At 39.2% G+C, this 16,267-nt stretch overlaps 1 protein-coding gene across 1 annotated transcript in view; it reads left to right on the plus strand.

Annotated features, from left to right (window-relative positions):
* The window catches only part of LOC127650893 (CUB and sushi domain-containing protein 3-like), a 686,283-nt gene that overhangs the window by 447,342 nt on the left and 222,674 nt on the right, over positions 1-16,267 (plus strand). Inside the window, exons 16-20 of the mRNA XM_052136534.1 lie at positions 1,570-1,708; positions 1,972-2,159; positions 3,667-3,855; positions 10,772-10,888; positions 11,590-11,805. Coding sequence (XP_051992494.1) covers positions 1,570-1,708; positions 1,972-2,159; positions 3,667-3,855; positions 10,772-10,888; positions 11,590-11,805 — 849 coding nt within the window. The remainder of the gene's footprint in view (positions 1-1,569; positions 1,709-1,971; positions 2,160-3,666; positions 3,856-10,771; positions 10,889-11,589; positions 11,806-16,267) is intronic.

The raw sequence follows: 16,267 nt of genomic DNA on the forward strand, positions 1-16,267 counted from the left end.
AAGAATGTATTTTTAACATGTGTATTTTTTCTTACTGTACTAGCAGAGTTTTTATAGTCAAAACAAGTGAAAAAATCCACCAGTACTGAAGAAGTAATCCAAAGTATTTAGAATACATGACTGACCTTGAGTAATCTAATGGAATATGAGTAGTGGTCTAATGCACACAACTGTTAATTAGAAGGTCGTTGATTTGATCCCCACAGTCACCATCATTGTGTCCTTGAGCAAGGCACTTAATTCCAGGTTGCTCCAGGGAGATTGTCCCTGTAATAAGTGCACTGTAAGTCACTTTGGATAAAAGCGTCTGCCAAATGCATAAATGTAAATGTAAATATGTTACAAATTACATTTTATAGTATGTATTCTGTAATCTGTAGTGGAATACATTTTAAAAGTAACCCTCCCAACCCTGACTTTAGATAAGTGATATTTTGACTGTCATGTAATATAACATATGTATTACATTTACATATCAATATGACTTTGGGCAACATATTGTATCTGGATGTTTCTTCAACTATAAGCTCTGTTTGGTTTAGACATGTTTGTAACACCTTACAATAAGGTTCCATTTGTTAACATTAGTTAACATTAACTGACAATGAACAATACAGCCTTTGTTAGTCTTGGTTAATATTAATTTCAACATGTAATAATACATTTGTAACATTAGTTAATGCACTATAAACTAAAATAACCTAACAATGACCAATTGTATTTTTATTTACTAGCATTAACTAAGATTAATAAATGCTGTAAATATATTTGTAATTGTTTGATCGTGATAGCAAATGCATTAACTAATGATAACAAATGGAACCTTATTGTGAAGTTTAACCAACAAATCTTCTCACTTTCAATTGTTTACAGTAATTTGTCTGCTACAGTAAAAGGTCCAACACTGATACATACAGTATATACTGTACATCACAGGAGAATTCTGACATTTTTTGCCATTTTTTCATTTATGAACAAAAAAGAAATAATAATTATTTACAATACATTTAAAATTATCTCTTGCTAGGACCAATTTAATAGCTAATATTTGTAACTTAACAATTCAATAAAATATTCACACTGTCTGCAGAACAAACATTCTTTTATTTTTGAAGAAAATAAATAATATAGACAAAATTGTAAATTGTTGTGGAAATAATGACAGTAAATTATATAATTGATTTAAATTGCTTTCACACAATAAATATTGAAATAGTTTATTTCACTATGATTTGATTATCATAATTTTCATGTTTTAAGAAAATTTGGGTTTGGGACAAGGACAAAACTATAAAATCTGTACATTAAAAGCATTAGAAAAGTTGCCAAAAGAAATTATAAGGCCTGGTTAAACATTTACATGCCAATTTTAATGTGAAAGAAAGAAGTTCTAATCTATTTCATAAGAAAATCAATCCCTGGCGCACAAAAGTGCCAAAAGTCAAAGAAACTGTTATGAAAATCAGAGAGATTGCATAATTAGCTGGCTTTTTTGTCACATATTTAAAATAAAGTGCATAGTGTCTTATTCCAGTTGTGTTAACCAACTAATCTGGACTCGTTTTACAGCTCCCTGTGGAGGTCACTTCTCAGCTCCAAGTGGAGTTATTTTATCTCCTGGGTGGCCTGGTTACTACAAAGACTCACTAAACTGTGAGTGGGTCATAGAGGCTGAACCGGGACGCTCCATTAAAATCACGTTTGAGAAGTATGCATTTAATTCAAATAGATAATTTTCTGTTTATATGTATTATGTGTGGTGAATTCATGTAAATTGAACTACGTTTTGACAGTCATCTCAATGTCAAAAAGTGTTGGCCCAATTTACCTGAATTCACCCATTTTAAAAGCTTGATGAAAATGTTTACTATCTAAAGAGTCTAGGCACAAAGATATCTGTGTACATAAAAACTGGAAAATTGCATTGTTGTCTGCACAGACATTCATTGTTCTCTAATTTTTCCCTACCAGGTTTCAGACAGAGTTGAATTGTGATTTCCTGGAGCTTCATGATGGGCCCAATCTTCTCTCGCCTCTAATTAGCTCATTCAACGGCACACAGGTGCCCCAATTCCTATTCAGCAGTGGTAACCACCTGTACATGCTTTTCACCACTGACAACAGCCGCTCAAACAGTGGCTTCAAGATCCTTTATGAGAGTAAGTGCAACTTTTCACAGTCTTAGGGACCATTTACACAGCACAAATGATTGCATTATAAACAGCTAGATGGAGCGCAATGAAACTGAACAAAAGGCAAGGCAAGGCAAGTTTATTTATATAGCACATTTCATACACAATGGTAATTCAAAGTGCTTTACACAGAAGAGATTAAAATAAGAATAAAAAAAATAAGAATAATTGAAACAGTTTAGAATATAAAATAAAATAAAATACAGTACAAACAGTCGGACACACAGTGGCACAGTGCTCTTTCAGTAAATGCACAGCTAAACAGATGTGTTTTAAGTCTGGATTTGAATGTGACTACTGTAGGAGCACATCTGATCTCTTCTGGAAGCTGGTTCCAGCTGCGGCTGGCATAATAGCTAAAAGCAGACTCTCCTTGCTTAGAGTGAACCCTTGGTATTTCTAGCTGATGTGATCCTAATGATCTGAGTGATCTGTTGGGTTTATATTCAGTGAGCATATCTGTAATATATTGAGGTCCTAGCCCATTGAGTGATTTATATACCAGTAATAATACTTTAAAATCAATCCTAAATGTAACTGGGAGCCAGTGTAAAGACCTGAGGACTGGTGTGATATGTTCATATTTTCTGGTTCTGCTCAGAATCCTGGCAGCGTTCTGTATGAGCTGCAACTGTCTTATGGTCTTTTTGGGAAGGCCAGTGAGGAGTCCATTACAAAAATCCACCCTGCTGGTGATAAAAGCATGCACAAGTTTCTCTAGGTATTGACTGGAAACGAAGCATCTAATTCTTGGAATATTTTTCAGATGATAGTATGCTGATTTAGTTATTGCTTTGACATGACTACTGAAACTGAAGTCTGACTCTAAAGACACACCAAGATTCCTGACTTGATTTTTAGTTGTTTGACCCCTAGCGTCAAGGTATGCATTCACCTTGAGAACTTCATCTTTGTTTCCAAACACAATGACTTCAGTTTTGTCTTTGTTTAACTGAAGAAAGTTTTGGCACATCCAACTGTTTAATTCATCAATGCATTGGCACAGGGAGTCAATGGGGCTTTAATCGTTAGGTGATAGGGCTAAGTAGATCTGTGTGTCGTCTGCATAGCTGTGGTAAGCAATTTGGTTCTTTTTCATTATTTGGCTCATTGGGAGCATATACAGGTTGAACAGGAGTGGTGCAAGAATTGAGCCTTGAGGGAATCCGCATGTCATGGATGTCCACTCAGACTTATGGTCTCCTATACTCACATAATAACATAGGCGTAACTTTAATGCATAACTTCTATACACAGTTGCTTATATAAACATTTAAAACGCTTGTCCATGTGTTAAATGCAAGAACACGTCCTGTGCGATCAGCCCCTTAGAATTTGGAAGTTTTGAGTCGATATGGAGCACCATATGGATGAAAGTGAATGTAAAATTAAACCACTGAAATGGATTCAACATTTGTGCCTAATCTCAGCCTAAATCACGGACATCTTTTCCTGCTTGTCTCACCATTCCTAGGTGTAACAGTAGACGCCTTCTCGTGTATGGATCCAGGGATTCCAGTCAACGGACTACGTTACGGTCAAGACTTCTCCATCGGCTCCACCGTATCATTTGGATGCGACTCAGGCTACCGCCTCAGCCACGAAGAGCCATTAGTCTGTGAGAAGAACCACTGGTGGAGCCATCCACTTCCCACCTGTGACGGTAAGTCATGTCCTAAGACATTTGTAATACTACAGTCTTGTATCTCACTGACAAGGACAGAATACCACCAACCTTATTTCAGTTGTGATTTGCATGTGTGTATATATATATATATATATATATATATATATATATATATATATATATATATATATATATATGAGCAAGAGAGAGAGCAAGAGAGAGAGATTTAGATTTTTGAAAAATACTTTATTTACAATTAAATTAGTATCAGTTCACAATAACTTAAACAATATAATACATTAAACAATATAATACCTTCAACAAATTTCACAGAGACTAGAATGTTTTTAAATTACAAAGAAAAAACCAAATCACCTTCATATACTGCACACAAAGTCCCATGACTGCACCATATCAAATCAAAAGTAGAAAGATCTCCCATAGTTTTATAAAACCGAAAATCAACCAACACTCTAGATTTTATCGAAGTTAAAAAACAGACGTTAACATCATCACTAGACCTTTGTTCTATTTTGTTTTTTCTGCTGATATAAATAGCCATTTTTGCTTGGCCTAAAATAAAATTCAACAGTTGACAGATAAAACGTTTTTTCTGAAAATACTTAAAACCCAATATGAAAGTCTCAATACAAAAAGATTAATTAAACCTACAACACAATTCTTTTAGCTTAAATAAAGGTTCTAGTCTAAAGCAATGCATGAAAGCATGAAAAACAGTCTCCCTTTGAAGACAAAAAGGGCATGCAGAACTGACTTCTGGATTTAACACCGAAATAAAATAATTGACAGCAATGGCACATGGAGAATTCTCCATTGAATGTCACCAACCCTCTTAGATAATGGTGGCTTGTACAAGGATCTCCATTCAGGCTTTACATCATTACTCAGTTTCAGAACAGAACGCCATGGTGTATCAATTTTTTGATCAAACACCTTTTTATTAAAAACCAAAACACAGGCTCTATACAGCTTTTTGCCTTCACTTGACACAAAAATCTAAAAACAAAGATTCACATGGTTTAAGTAAAAATCCTTAACACTCATCAAGATTGGGTTGAACAACTAAACATGGAAAGGGATCTTCAATATCAGGATTACTATCCCCTGTAAAAAAGTCTTTCAGTAATTGGTCCTCTTCAATTGTAAAACATGATTTATTTTTGTCAAGAACTGTGTAAATACACGAGCAGACCTGATTCCCAGATATTTAGATGCTGCCTCCACATTCTCAAAGTGAGGTCCAGTTAAAGTCAATAAATGTCCCAAATTGAAGACCCTGGATTTCTGAAATAAGGTACTGAACCCTGGTAAATTACAGTGCGTATTAGTGTCCAGACGGGCTCCAAGTATCAAATGTTCCTGTAATAGCCAGTGGAGAGAATATGAGTTCTCAGTCTTATGAACACGAAAAAAAAGTCCATACATTAAAAAGATTCCGATAAAAAACAGGCATTCCTGATAAATCCAATTTTGTTGGATCCATTAAAAAGAGGGGTTTATCCAGTCCAAAACATCCAATGGTGCGCAAAATGGTGCAACTAACAGCACGCCAGCTAAAATCTGTCGAACCATCAAAAAAATCTTTGGAAAAACTTAAAACGAAAAGCAGCAACCCTGCTTTGTAAATTAATCAAACCTTGCCCACCTTCTTCTTTGGGGAGGTATAAAACACTTTGTGGGACCCAGTGAAGTTTGTCCCAAAAAAGTTCACAAGGGCAGATTGAACTTCAGCTAAAAACTGTGGTGTGGGGTCTACGCATGCCAGTCTATGCCAAAGTGAGGATGCCACTAAATTGTTGACAATGAGAGTTTGACCCCTATTGGACATATTTGGTAATAACCATTTCCATTTATCCAAGCGACCTTTAACTTTTTCCAAAACACCTTCCCAATTTTTTGTAACACACTGTCATCCCCTAAATAAACTCCTAAGTATGTTATACCCCATCTACCCCAACACAACCCATCAGGAAGTCAAGGTTTCCCATCAGTCCATTGTCCCAACAGTAAAGCATCACTTTTTTCCCAGTTAACCTTTGCAGAAGACAACACTCTAAAATATTAAATTAAATTAAGTAAAATCTGCCCATCACTATGTCTGTTGATCATTACTATAATATCATCAGCATAAGCTGACAAACAAAAAACTATTATTACAATTTGGTTAAACCAAGCCACTTAAATTACTTCTTATTTTTTGAAGCCAAGGCTCAATAGCTATGTAATACAACATTCCAAACAAGGAACAGCCTTGTCTGTTACCTCTAAAAACCTGAAATGGAACACATAAACCACCATTAATTTTCAGTGTACTCTCAACATCACAATAGAGTACTCTGACCATGTTAACAAACTTTTTGCAAAAGCCAAACGCTTTTAAAGTACTCCACAAATAGGAATGCTCAACACGGTCAAAAGCTTTCTCCTGATCCAATGATATTAAGCCACAATCTAAAGTCAATAATTTAGAGACATAAAAAATATCTCGAATTAAAGAGATATTATCAAATATAGATCTACCAAGGACACAATATGTCTGGTCCAGATGGATTACCTGATCCAAAACTCCAGCCAATCTGTTAGCCATTGCCTTGGACAGCAGTTTATAGTTGCTACATAGAAGTGATACAGATCGGCAGTTTTTTATATCAGTAAGGTCTCCTTTTTTTGGTATAAGAGTGATTACCGCTCTTCGGCAACTCAGCGGCAGCCTACCCTCTGACACGCTATCATTGAGTACCTCAAGCAGATCTGCACCCAACTCCAACCAAAAAGCCTTATAGAAGTCAACTGGGAGGCCATCCACTCCTGGATCCCTCCCAGACTCCATGCTTTGCAGGGCCTTATGAAACTCTCCCAGGGTCAAAACTCCTGCAAGGTCATTATTAGCTTCCTCTGATACCTTTGGTAGATTTTCAAGGAAAACATTTTCCACACAACACCCTGACTTGAGCTCACTACTATAAAGATTTTGGTAAAAAAGAACTGCTCTTCCCCGAATATCAGCAAGATCAGACAAAAGCACTCAGTCTTCAGAATGCAGTGCATGAATTAAATGTTTCTGCCCATTCTTTTTTCCAGATTGAAGTATTTGGAAGGTGTATCCATCTGATCAATACTTTGAAAACATGAACGGACCAGAGCCCCCTGTGCTTTATACCCCAGTAGATCAGCTAACTTAGCCTTCTTCTTTGAATAGGCTTCCAAATAGCGAAGCTTACCAGTAGATTGAGCTAATCATTGAGATTCAATTATCTCTTTTTCCAAAAAACATAAAGAACGAGACAACTCTTTAGTGACGTTGTGAGTGTACTGTTGAGGAAACTGTCTTATTTGGACCTTGCCATCATCCCACCACTGTTGTATTGAAGAAAAAGAAGACTTTTTGTTCTATAAACTTCCCAAAAAGACTTAGAAGGTTCCTTAAAACAATTATCATTTAACAGGTTAGTATTAAAATGCCAGTATGTGCTTCTTGATTTTAACAAACTTAACATAAACTTACAGTGTACCATACTATGATCTGTAAAAACCTACTGGCATAATATAACATTTATTTAAAATACTAAGATGATAATTAAAACTATAAATTCTGTCCAGTCTAGCTAATGACATAAAAGTATCACATGTGTGAACCCAAGTGTACTGTCTCTTATCACCATTTAAAGATCTTAATTCATAATTCATATTTTTTAATAATATGAAGAAGACGTTTACGTGAAGCCAAATTAAGGCTCAATGTGATTTCTATCTAAATTTAGCTCAGTAAAATTGAAATCACCACCAATGAATTAGTAGTCTTCAGGGCAGCAGTTTTGTAATGTTGAACACTGTGTGTCTAAAAATAATGTTCTTTCGACTGGTGCATTTGGAGCATACACACAGATAAAATTGAACACAGAATTTTCAAAAGTAGCTTTAACTTTTAAAAGTCTACCTTTTACTATTTCATCAACATCATATGAAATAGGACTAAAATTGTTTGTAAATAAAATGGCAACTCCCCCACTTATTGAAGTATTGTGACTTAAAACAGGGACATCATCAAACTCCCTCGCCCAGTCATCAGCATTTTTCAGATCACTATTATGAGTTTCTTGTAAAAAAGCAACATCAATATTTTTCTGTTTAATTACTTCATATAATGTTGCTCTTTTTCCAGAATATCTTGCACCATTAACATTCAAAGTAGCTAAATGGACTTCACTCATAATTAACAAAAAAGAAAATAAACACAACCCATAAAGCCAAAAAACATCAGCCTTTCTACTCTTAAAGTTAACAGGCATCATTGTTCAGGGCATTATTGAGATTTCTCACAATTTTCTTTAAACGATACACTTCTTTGTTTGTGAAGGAACCCCCTGCCATTAGGCTTCTTGCTTTTTCACCGAACTGTTTTATATCAGGAAAATATTCATGCATGCGCACACCTCTTTTATTTTTAGTTGACCGAAGAAATAACTTGATATCATCAAGCTCGTAACTCCGACCAATAATTTCACTCTGGGAAAAAGTCACACTGGAGTCAGAAGACTCACCATCACTATCTGTACCTTGATCCTCATCCTCATGCACAACAAATATTTTGTTACTCTTCTTTCTTTTTGAGGGCATTTTAAAAAAACTATTATCTTCCTCCATTCTAACACAATCCGTCACGCATGTTTTTTGCAATAACACTGAACTATTCTCTGAAACGCTGTCATGATGCCCATCTTTTTTGTTTTCAGAAAACTTTGTCACGCTCACTAAATCATTTATTCCAGTATCTGAAAAAGTTTCGGTATGTGCCGTACTTACTGCGACGAGGCCGACACAGACACATTCTCACCGGGAACATCTGTAGCCATCACTGCCACAGCCGAGCTCGGCTCCGGCAAAACCGGCTCAATTTTACCAGCAACACCAGCGGCACTGCCGCCTTCAATATTTTCACTCACTAAAGTTGCCTCCTTTTCTAGAATTTTGTCAGGTCAATTGCAAATTAAATGCCCAGATTTGCCACAACCAAAGCATTTAGTCTTCGCAGTAGTAACAAAAATTGCATAATCAAAGTAATCAAAACGAAAATTTTGTGTCAATTCAAGCTCTGCATCATCCTGAATAATCAAACAAGCAAATCGCCTGAACGAGACAATATGTTTAAACAGAGGCGACCCGCTACTGATTGGGATCTTTTTGATCGGAGATACCAATTTCCCATACCGGGATAAAGCCCGTGTTAGAATTGTATAACTTATAAACAGTGGAACGTTTGACAAAGTGACTCGCTTAGCTGGCAAAGAAAGAGGAAGAACAGGGACAAATTCACCACTGATAACTATTCCGTGTTCAACTAATTCATTAGCTTTATCATATTCCAGATAAATGAAGACATAATAAACTAAAAAGATTTATATCACAATTTATTCTGAATAAACAGTACTATTTACATGTACTCAGGAATATTCCTATACATGTAGAGCATGTAAAGTAAATGTCTTTTTCAGAATTAAAGCTAAACCGGAATATGGACCTTAAACATAAAATGACATGCATGTAAATGTCGTTGATGAAACGACAATTTCCATCTCAAATAAAAGAGTTTAAGAGTCAGAGACGAGGAGGGCTTATACTGTAGACTATTATACTAAAGAAGGACAGCACCAAAAAGCAGACTTGCAGTGGCAATGAAACCTCTGCTAAATGCTAAATGACGTTACCTATGTCTTCCCACATCAAAGCTCCTTAGGCTGTCTGTCCTTTGGCTATTTTATTACATTCTTTCTCTTTCTCCTCTCTGAGGCAGCTAAACTGAAACAATGTGATTCAATGCAAGGCCATTAGCCCATCGCTGAGGAGGACTCTGAGAGGCAATTTGCTGTGAAGGCTGCTGCAGCTGATAGAAACTGATGCGCTCCCCTGTTTGGACAACCAGGGGCACTTTTTACTGTGCACAATTTCATCTCACTTCCATGACTTCTAAATGCAGCATGCATTAGAGACATGCACCTGGTTACACTGCTGTCTCAGGTAGAAGAGGTGTATGGAATAGATCCTTTCCCCGTTAAGCACCACTATATGTTTAGGCAAAAAGCTTATGAGAACTGATACAAATAGAGTCATCAAGAAATAATGCTTAAGGGATCTGACATCTGTACAGTAACAGAGTGTACAACAATCTGTAAGGTTGGGTTCTGCTAGATTGTGCGCAAATGCTTTGGTAAGTGTTTCAGTCTGTCCACCACAGAGAGCAAAATAATTTTGGCCTGAATCTGGCTACATTCCACTTGGGAGTTTGGCCCACATACTGCATGCAGAAGATGTTGATTCACCTTTAAGGGGTCATGACATGAGGAATCATCTTTTGATGTATAAGAGTTAATTGTACAATATATACACACTGTAAGTTCCAGAACTCAAAACTTCCTCTTCACTGCAAAAAGAGCATTTGTTGAAACAAATTGTTTCTTTTACTTCCTCCACATTGTGATGTCGCACTGTAGTAGACATTTGCATCTGACCGCCTCCATGACAACACACTGTATCAACACCTACTTTACCTTATAATTTCTGTAGCCCACCCAGTAGTAGCAGTGAGATGTAAATGAGAGAGCAGGTCAGTCAAGAACAGAGAGCCAATCATAACAGTGGGCATTTACTGTCAAGTCTTAAAGGAGAAGCAGTAGCAAAACCAAGCGTTTTTAACAGAGGGTCAGAATGAGGGTAAAAAATGTGCGTGTTTTACAAATGTGTCTGTTTTTGTGCAAAAAATAAAACTTTACTAGTATGTTATGATTGAATCTCATGGAACAATAATAAAATAAAATAATAAAAAATACATGTCATGACCCCGTTAACGTTTTAGTTTGTATGCCCTATATCCAAAGAAGATCAAGTTCACTTTGAGTAATAACTCTATATGTATCTTGCCTCATTTGTCCTTTAGCACTTTGTGGGGGTGATGTTCGGGGGCCAGGAGGCACTATCCTGTCCCCTGGATACCCGGAGGTCTACCCAAGTTCCCTCAACTGCACCTGGACTGTGGAGGTCAGCCATAGCAAGGGTAAGTCAACAGTCTGTATACTTACTTGCAGCCTGACTTTGACTTCCACGTAGACGTAATGAAATGTACACTGTAAAAAAGTATCCCACTAAAATTTTAAAGTTTAAATTGTCCCTTAAATTTGTTTTTAAATTCATAGTGCAACCAGCAGTGATTCTGTACGTTCTTTGCACTTTTTTGGACCACTTAGGGATAGTTCACCCAAAGATAAAAATTCTGCACTCATTTACTGTCCCTTATATCACATAGTTTAACTAAATCTAGCTCTAGGTACAAACTGTCATGAATACAGATTTAGGTACTTGTCCATTCACTACTCTGAAATATCATTATCCAACCTTTGAGTTCAGAATAATGAAAGTTCCTCTGAATTTTTATTTCCCATGGCTGCTAATGCATATCAGTTTTGAAGACCATTATGTTTACTGAACGGATCGGATGGAACTGAAATGTTTCTGACACCAAGGCAGGCAAAAATAGGGGGTCAAAATCAAGAGTTGTCTTTGTTCTACTTGACTTCAGACACTTGTATAATGAGGTTGACCTCACAAGTTTCTTCATTCCTTTATTATTCTCAGCTTTTTGTCAGTTTCTTTTTCTATATCTTCCCATTTCAAGTCTCAACAGATAATCTTTTCAGAGTTTGACCAGAAATATGAACCATATTATTGGTTGATTCATTGGTTTTGTCTTCCCAATAGGCGTTCAGTTCACCTTTAACACCTTCCACCTGGAGGATCACCACGACTACCTGCTCATCACTGAGAACGGGAGTTTTGTGCAGCCGCTAGCTCGCCTCACAGGCTCAGAGCTGCCATCAACGATCAATGCAGGTCTCTATGGCAACTTCAAGGCCCAGCTCCGCTTTATATCTGATTTCTCCATCTCCTACGAGGGTTTCAACATCACATTTTCAGGTGAGGCCTCTGTGAAGTAAAGAGTCCGTAAACGGTCCTTAGTTGAGTTTTGCACTTCTTTGCAATTGTTTTGTTCTTTGTTTGTTTGCTTGCTTGCTTGTTTGTTTTATTATTGTTGTGTGGGTCTTCACCACTTTTGCTTTGTTAATCTTGGTATTTTACGGAGTAGCCCTCTTTTAGCAGAATACTTATTGTGGTTTTGTGTCAAAATGTATTTTTTACAAATTCTAGAGAAGTTTTAATTTTATAATGACATTGATATAAATTTTGGCTTTGAAACTGTTTTCTATCACAATTTGTTGTGTCCACTGTTATATTGATGTTGTTGTTGTTATTCCAGATGAGTTAATGAGATACATTTCCAAGTTAACCTAAAATGGTTTGTCTCCTGGTAACTGGTCTTAATATTATATTTGAAAACCCCTGAAAATATATGATGGACAAGCAGGTGGTTCTTGAGATTTTGATTGAATGCCCATGAACTGAAGAAAATAATGTATTATTTTGGCAAATTAAAGGAATAGTTCACACAAAAATTTAAATTCCCCTTCAGTCACTCACTCGACTTTGTGTTGAATGAAGTGACTCAAGGGGTCTTCCTGGGATGCCAAACGTACCTCTGAACCTGAGAAAAGGCCAATGTCAAGTTGGTAGACAGAATTTCCATGCCCCGCCCTGGACATACGGGTATAATGGGAAGCGGGGCAGCGAGTGCCAGTCAGAATTATTCTTCGGAGCTGGACGGTTGTGCAACAACAAGCTGAGTTAACCTCTGTTCCACTCACCTCTACTGGTGATAATCACTGCTGTTGGATCTACGGCACGTTTCCAGCTGGATGTCAGCTTCAGCGGACGGCGGAAAGGGAACGCCGTCTCCAAACAGAGGTTAGCTCACTGGGTCGTTGATGCTATTTCCTTAGCTTATCACACCCAGGTGTGCCCACCCCCTTGCGGGTTCGAGCACACTCTACGTGAAGTGTGGCATCCTCGTGGGCACTGGCCGGGTGTTCCGGTTGCACACAGCGTCCTTCACCAAGTTGATCCAGTGCGCCTTCTATCCCAAGTTAGCCACTAAGCATCACTCCCTGGATGTTCTCCTCCCTAGCCTTCTGGCCGGCAAATTCAGCGGAGCAATTCACGGCTAGACCCACTACGAGTCACAGGTGCTCTGTACTGGGGTCGGGCTCCATGGGCTTAGTACCCTTTTCAGGCAAACTCCCTGTGATGTATTTCCTGCGGTATGGTCCCCCTGTTGGCAGACCCACGTTTCCCTTGGGCTGCCCCGGTCGCCGTGCTTGAATAGTCCCCCTTATTAGGCTTGACCTATCACCGCGCCATTTCCCACGTATGGCTTCACAACCCTCGTGGTGTATTTGCAACATGTTACCTCCCCCTAGACTTGGCAGGATGTGGCCGCCGCAGGGTCTTTTCCCCCTGAAAGAATAGGACCGTGAAAGACCGCCTTCCCCAACGCATTTCATAGCATTAAGATAGCCCCAGCCGCTTCACGTTCTATGTGAGAGACAAGGTGAGAGAAAAGGCGCGGCTGCCGGGCTTGCTCCCATGCTAGTTATGTAGCGCATGTTCCCCCCCTCAGGGGTGCGGGGAACCTAAGGTCTTTATGTGACACTTCTTTGGGGCATTGGGGAGGGCTACGTGCAGCCGACACAGTCGCCTCTAGCACGCAGTAGCCTGCTTGCACCTGTCTCGGCAGTTCACGTAACACAGTTAGTGCGTGGCATTTTTATCTGGGACCCCTTGTGTCACTTCATTCGACACAACGTCGAGTGAGTGACAGAAGGGGAACGTCATGGTTACTGTTGTAACCTCTGTTCACCGAGGGGAGGAACTAGATGTTGTGTCCCTCCTGCCACAGCACTAGACCTACCACTGTAAACGGCCATACCTTATTTTTAGCTCCTCGGTGCAAAATCCTGACTGGCGCTCGCTGCCCCGCTTCCCTTTATACCCATACGTCCGGGGCGGGGCATGCAAATTCGGTCTGCCAACTTGACATTGGCCTTTTCTCAGGTTCAGAGGTACGTTTAGCATCCCAGGAAGACCCCTTGTGTCACTTCATTCGACACAATGTCTCGTTCCTTCCCTCAGGGAATAGAGGGTACAACAGTAACCATGACGTTCTCTCATCACCCTTATGCCATCCCAGATGTGTCTTTCCAATGTGTCCAACCAATGGAAGATCTTTCTTCTGGAGAACACAAATTAAAGTTTTTAGAATAATTTCTCAGCTCTTTTGGTCCATACAATGCAAGTGAATGGGTACCAACATTTTTAAACTTCAAATATCACATTATTCAGGATAAAAGTAATCCATAAGACTCCAGTGGTTAAATCAATATCTCCAGAAGTGATGTGATATGTGTGTGAGAGAAACAGTTCACTTTCACATTCTTCTTTTGTGTTTGGTGATTCACATTCTTCATACATATTGCCACCTATTGGGCAAGGAAAATGCTTTCAAGCAAGAAATGACTTAAATCAAATGACTTTGACCAGTTTCTCCCCCACACTTATCATATCACTTCTGAAAATATTGATTAAAACATTAGAGTCAGATGGTTTATTTTGTTATGCCTTTGTGCATTTTGGAGCGTCAAAATTTTGTCACCCATTCACTTGCAGTGTATGAAACTACAGAGCTGAAATATTCTTCTAAAAATCAGAGTTTGTGTTCTGCAAAACAAAGAAAGTCAAACATATCTGGGATGGCGTGAGGGTGAGTAAATCAGAATCAGCTTTATTGCCAGGTATGTGTACACATACGAGGAATTTGACTCAGGATTGTACATTGCTCACGATGTGCTTACTCCTACAAAAAAAACACAATAATAAAATAAAATCAGACACAGGCTGCAGTGTAGACAACACAAATATACACACTATGAACAAAAACAATATAGACATATTGACAAATAGTGCAATGATCCGAGTGCAAAGGATGCAGGAGTAAAGTTATTATCATACATTATGCATACATGTACACAGTGCGATGAAGCATAGTTCAAAGGATGCTGGAATAAATAGTATAGGTATTTTGTGCAGAAGTTGTGACTTGAGGTAGGTGGATTGGTATACAGTATATACAATATGACAATATGACAATATAACAATATGAACAGAATGAACAGCTCTGAAATGGAGAATGATTAATAAAATTTAGGAACCAGTAAACAGGTGGCTGATTAGAGACAGAGTTACTGGGTTATTGCACAGGAATTGTTCCTGACACTGTGAGTCAGAAATCAGCTGTTCATCAGAGTGATGGTTTGTGGGAAGAAACGGTTTCTGTGTCTGTTGGTTTTGGCCTACATTGCTCTGTAGCGCCTACCTGAGGGGAGAAGCTGGAACAGGTTGTGTCCGGGGTGAGATGGATCTGCAGTGATGTTTCCTGCCCGTTTCCTGACTCTGGAAATGTATAAATCCTGAATGGAGGGCAGGTTGGGACCATCAGCAGCTCCTTAGGTAGGTTGAGCTTCCTAAGCTGGCGCAGTAAGTACATCTTCTGCTGGGCCTTCTTGATGATGGTGTCAGTGTTGGGCTCCCACTTCAGGTCCTGGGATATAGCGGAACCCAGAAACCTGAAGGATTCCACAGCAGACACAGGGCTGTTGAGTGTGGTGATGGGGGGCAGAGTGGGGTGGGCTCCTCCTGAAGTCCACGGTCATCTCCACAGTTTTGAGCATGTTAAGCTCCAGGTTGTTCCGACCGCACCAGAGAGCCAGCTGATCAACCTCCCGTCTGAAGGCTGACTCATCACCGTTCCGGATGAGGCCGATGACCGTTGTGTCATCAGCGAACTTCAGGAGACCAATCTGTCAAACTCCTGAGGTGCAGTCATTGGTGTAGAGGGAGAAGAGCAGTGGGGAGAGCACACACCCCTTGGGGGGCGCCAGTGCTGATAGTCCGGGTGCTGGATGTGATGTTCCGCACTCTCACCTGCTGACTCCTGTCAGTCAGGAAGTTTGTGATCCACTGACAGGTGGAGGCTGGCACAGTGAGCTGGGTGAGTTTGGTGCTGAGGATGTCTGGGATGAAGGTGCTGAACGCCGAGCTGAAGTCCACGAACAGGATCCTTGGATATGTCCCTGGAGCATCGAGGTGTTGCAGGATGTAATGCAGTCCCAAGTTGACTGCATCATCTACTGACCTGTTAGCCCTGTAGGCAAACTGCAGGGGGTCCAGCAAGGGGCCTGTAATGTCCTTCAGGTGAGCCAAAACCAGTCTTTCAAAGGATTTAATGACTACAGATGTCAGGGCGACAGGCCTGTAGTCATTTAGTCCAGAGATGGAGGGTCTTTTGGGGACCGGGATGATTGTGGAGCGTTTGAAGCAGGCTGGAACTTCACACAGCTCCAGTGATCTCAAGTCAAGTCAAGTCAAGTGGTTTTTTATTGTCGTTTCAACCATACACAGTTAGTACAGTACACAGCAAAACGAGACA

Source organism: Xyrauchen texanus, chromosome 10 (genome assembly GCF_025860055.1).
Source record: "Xyrauchen texanus isolate HMW12.3.18 chromosome 10, RBS_HiC_50CHRs, whole genome shotgun sequence".
In the NCBI taxonomy this organism is placed as follows: domain Eukaryota; kingdom Metazoa; phylum Chordata; class Actinopteri; order Cypriniformes; family Catostomidae; genus Xyrauchen; species Xyrauchen texanus.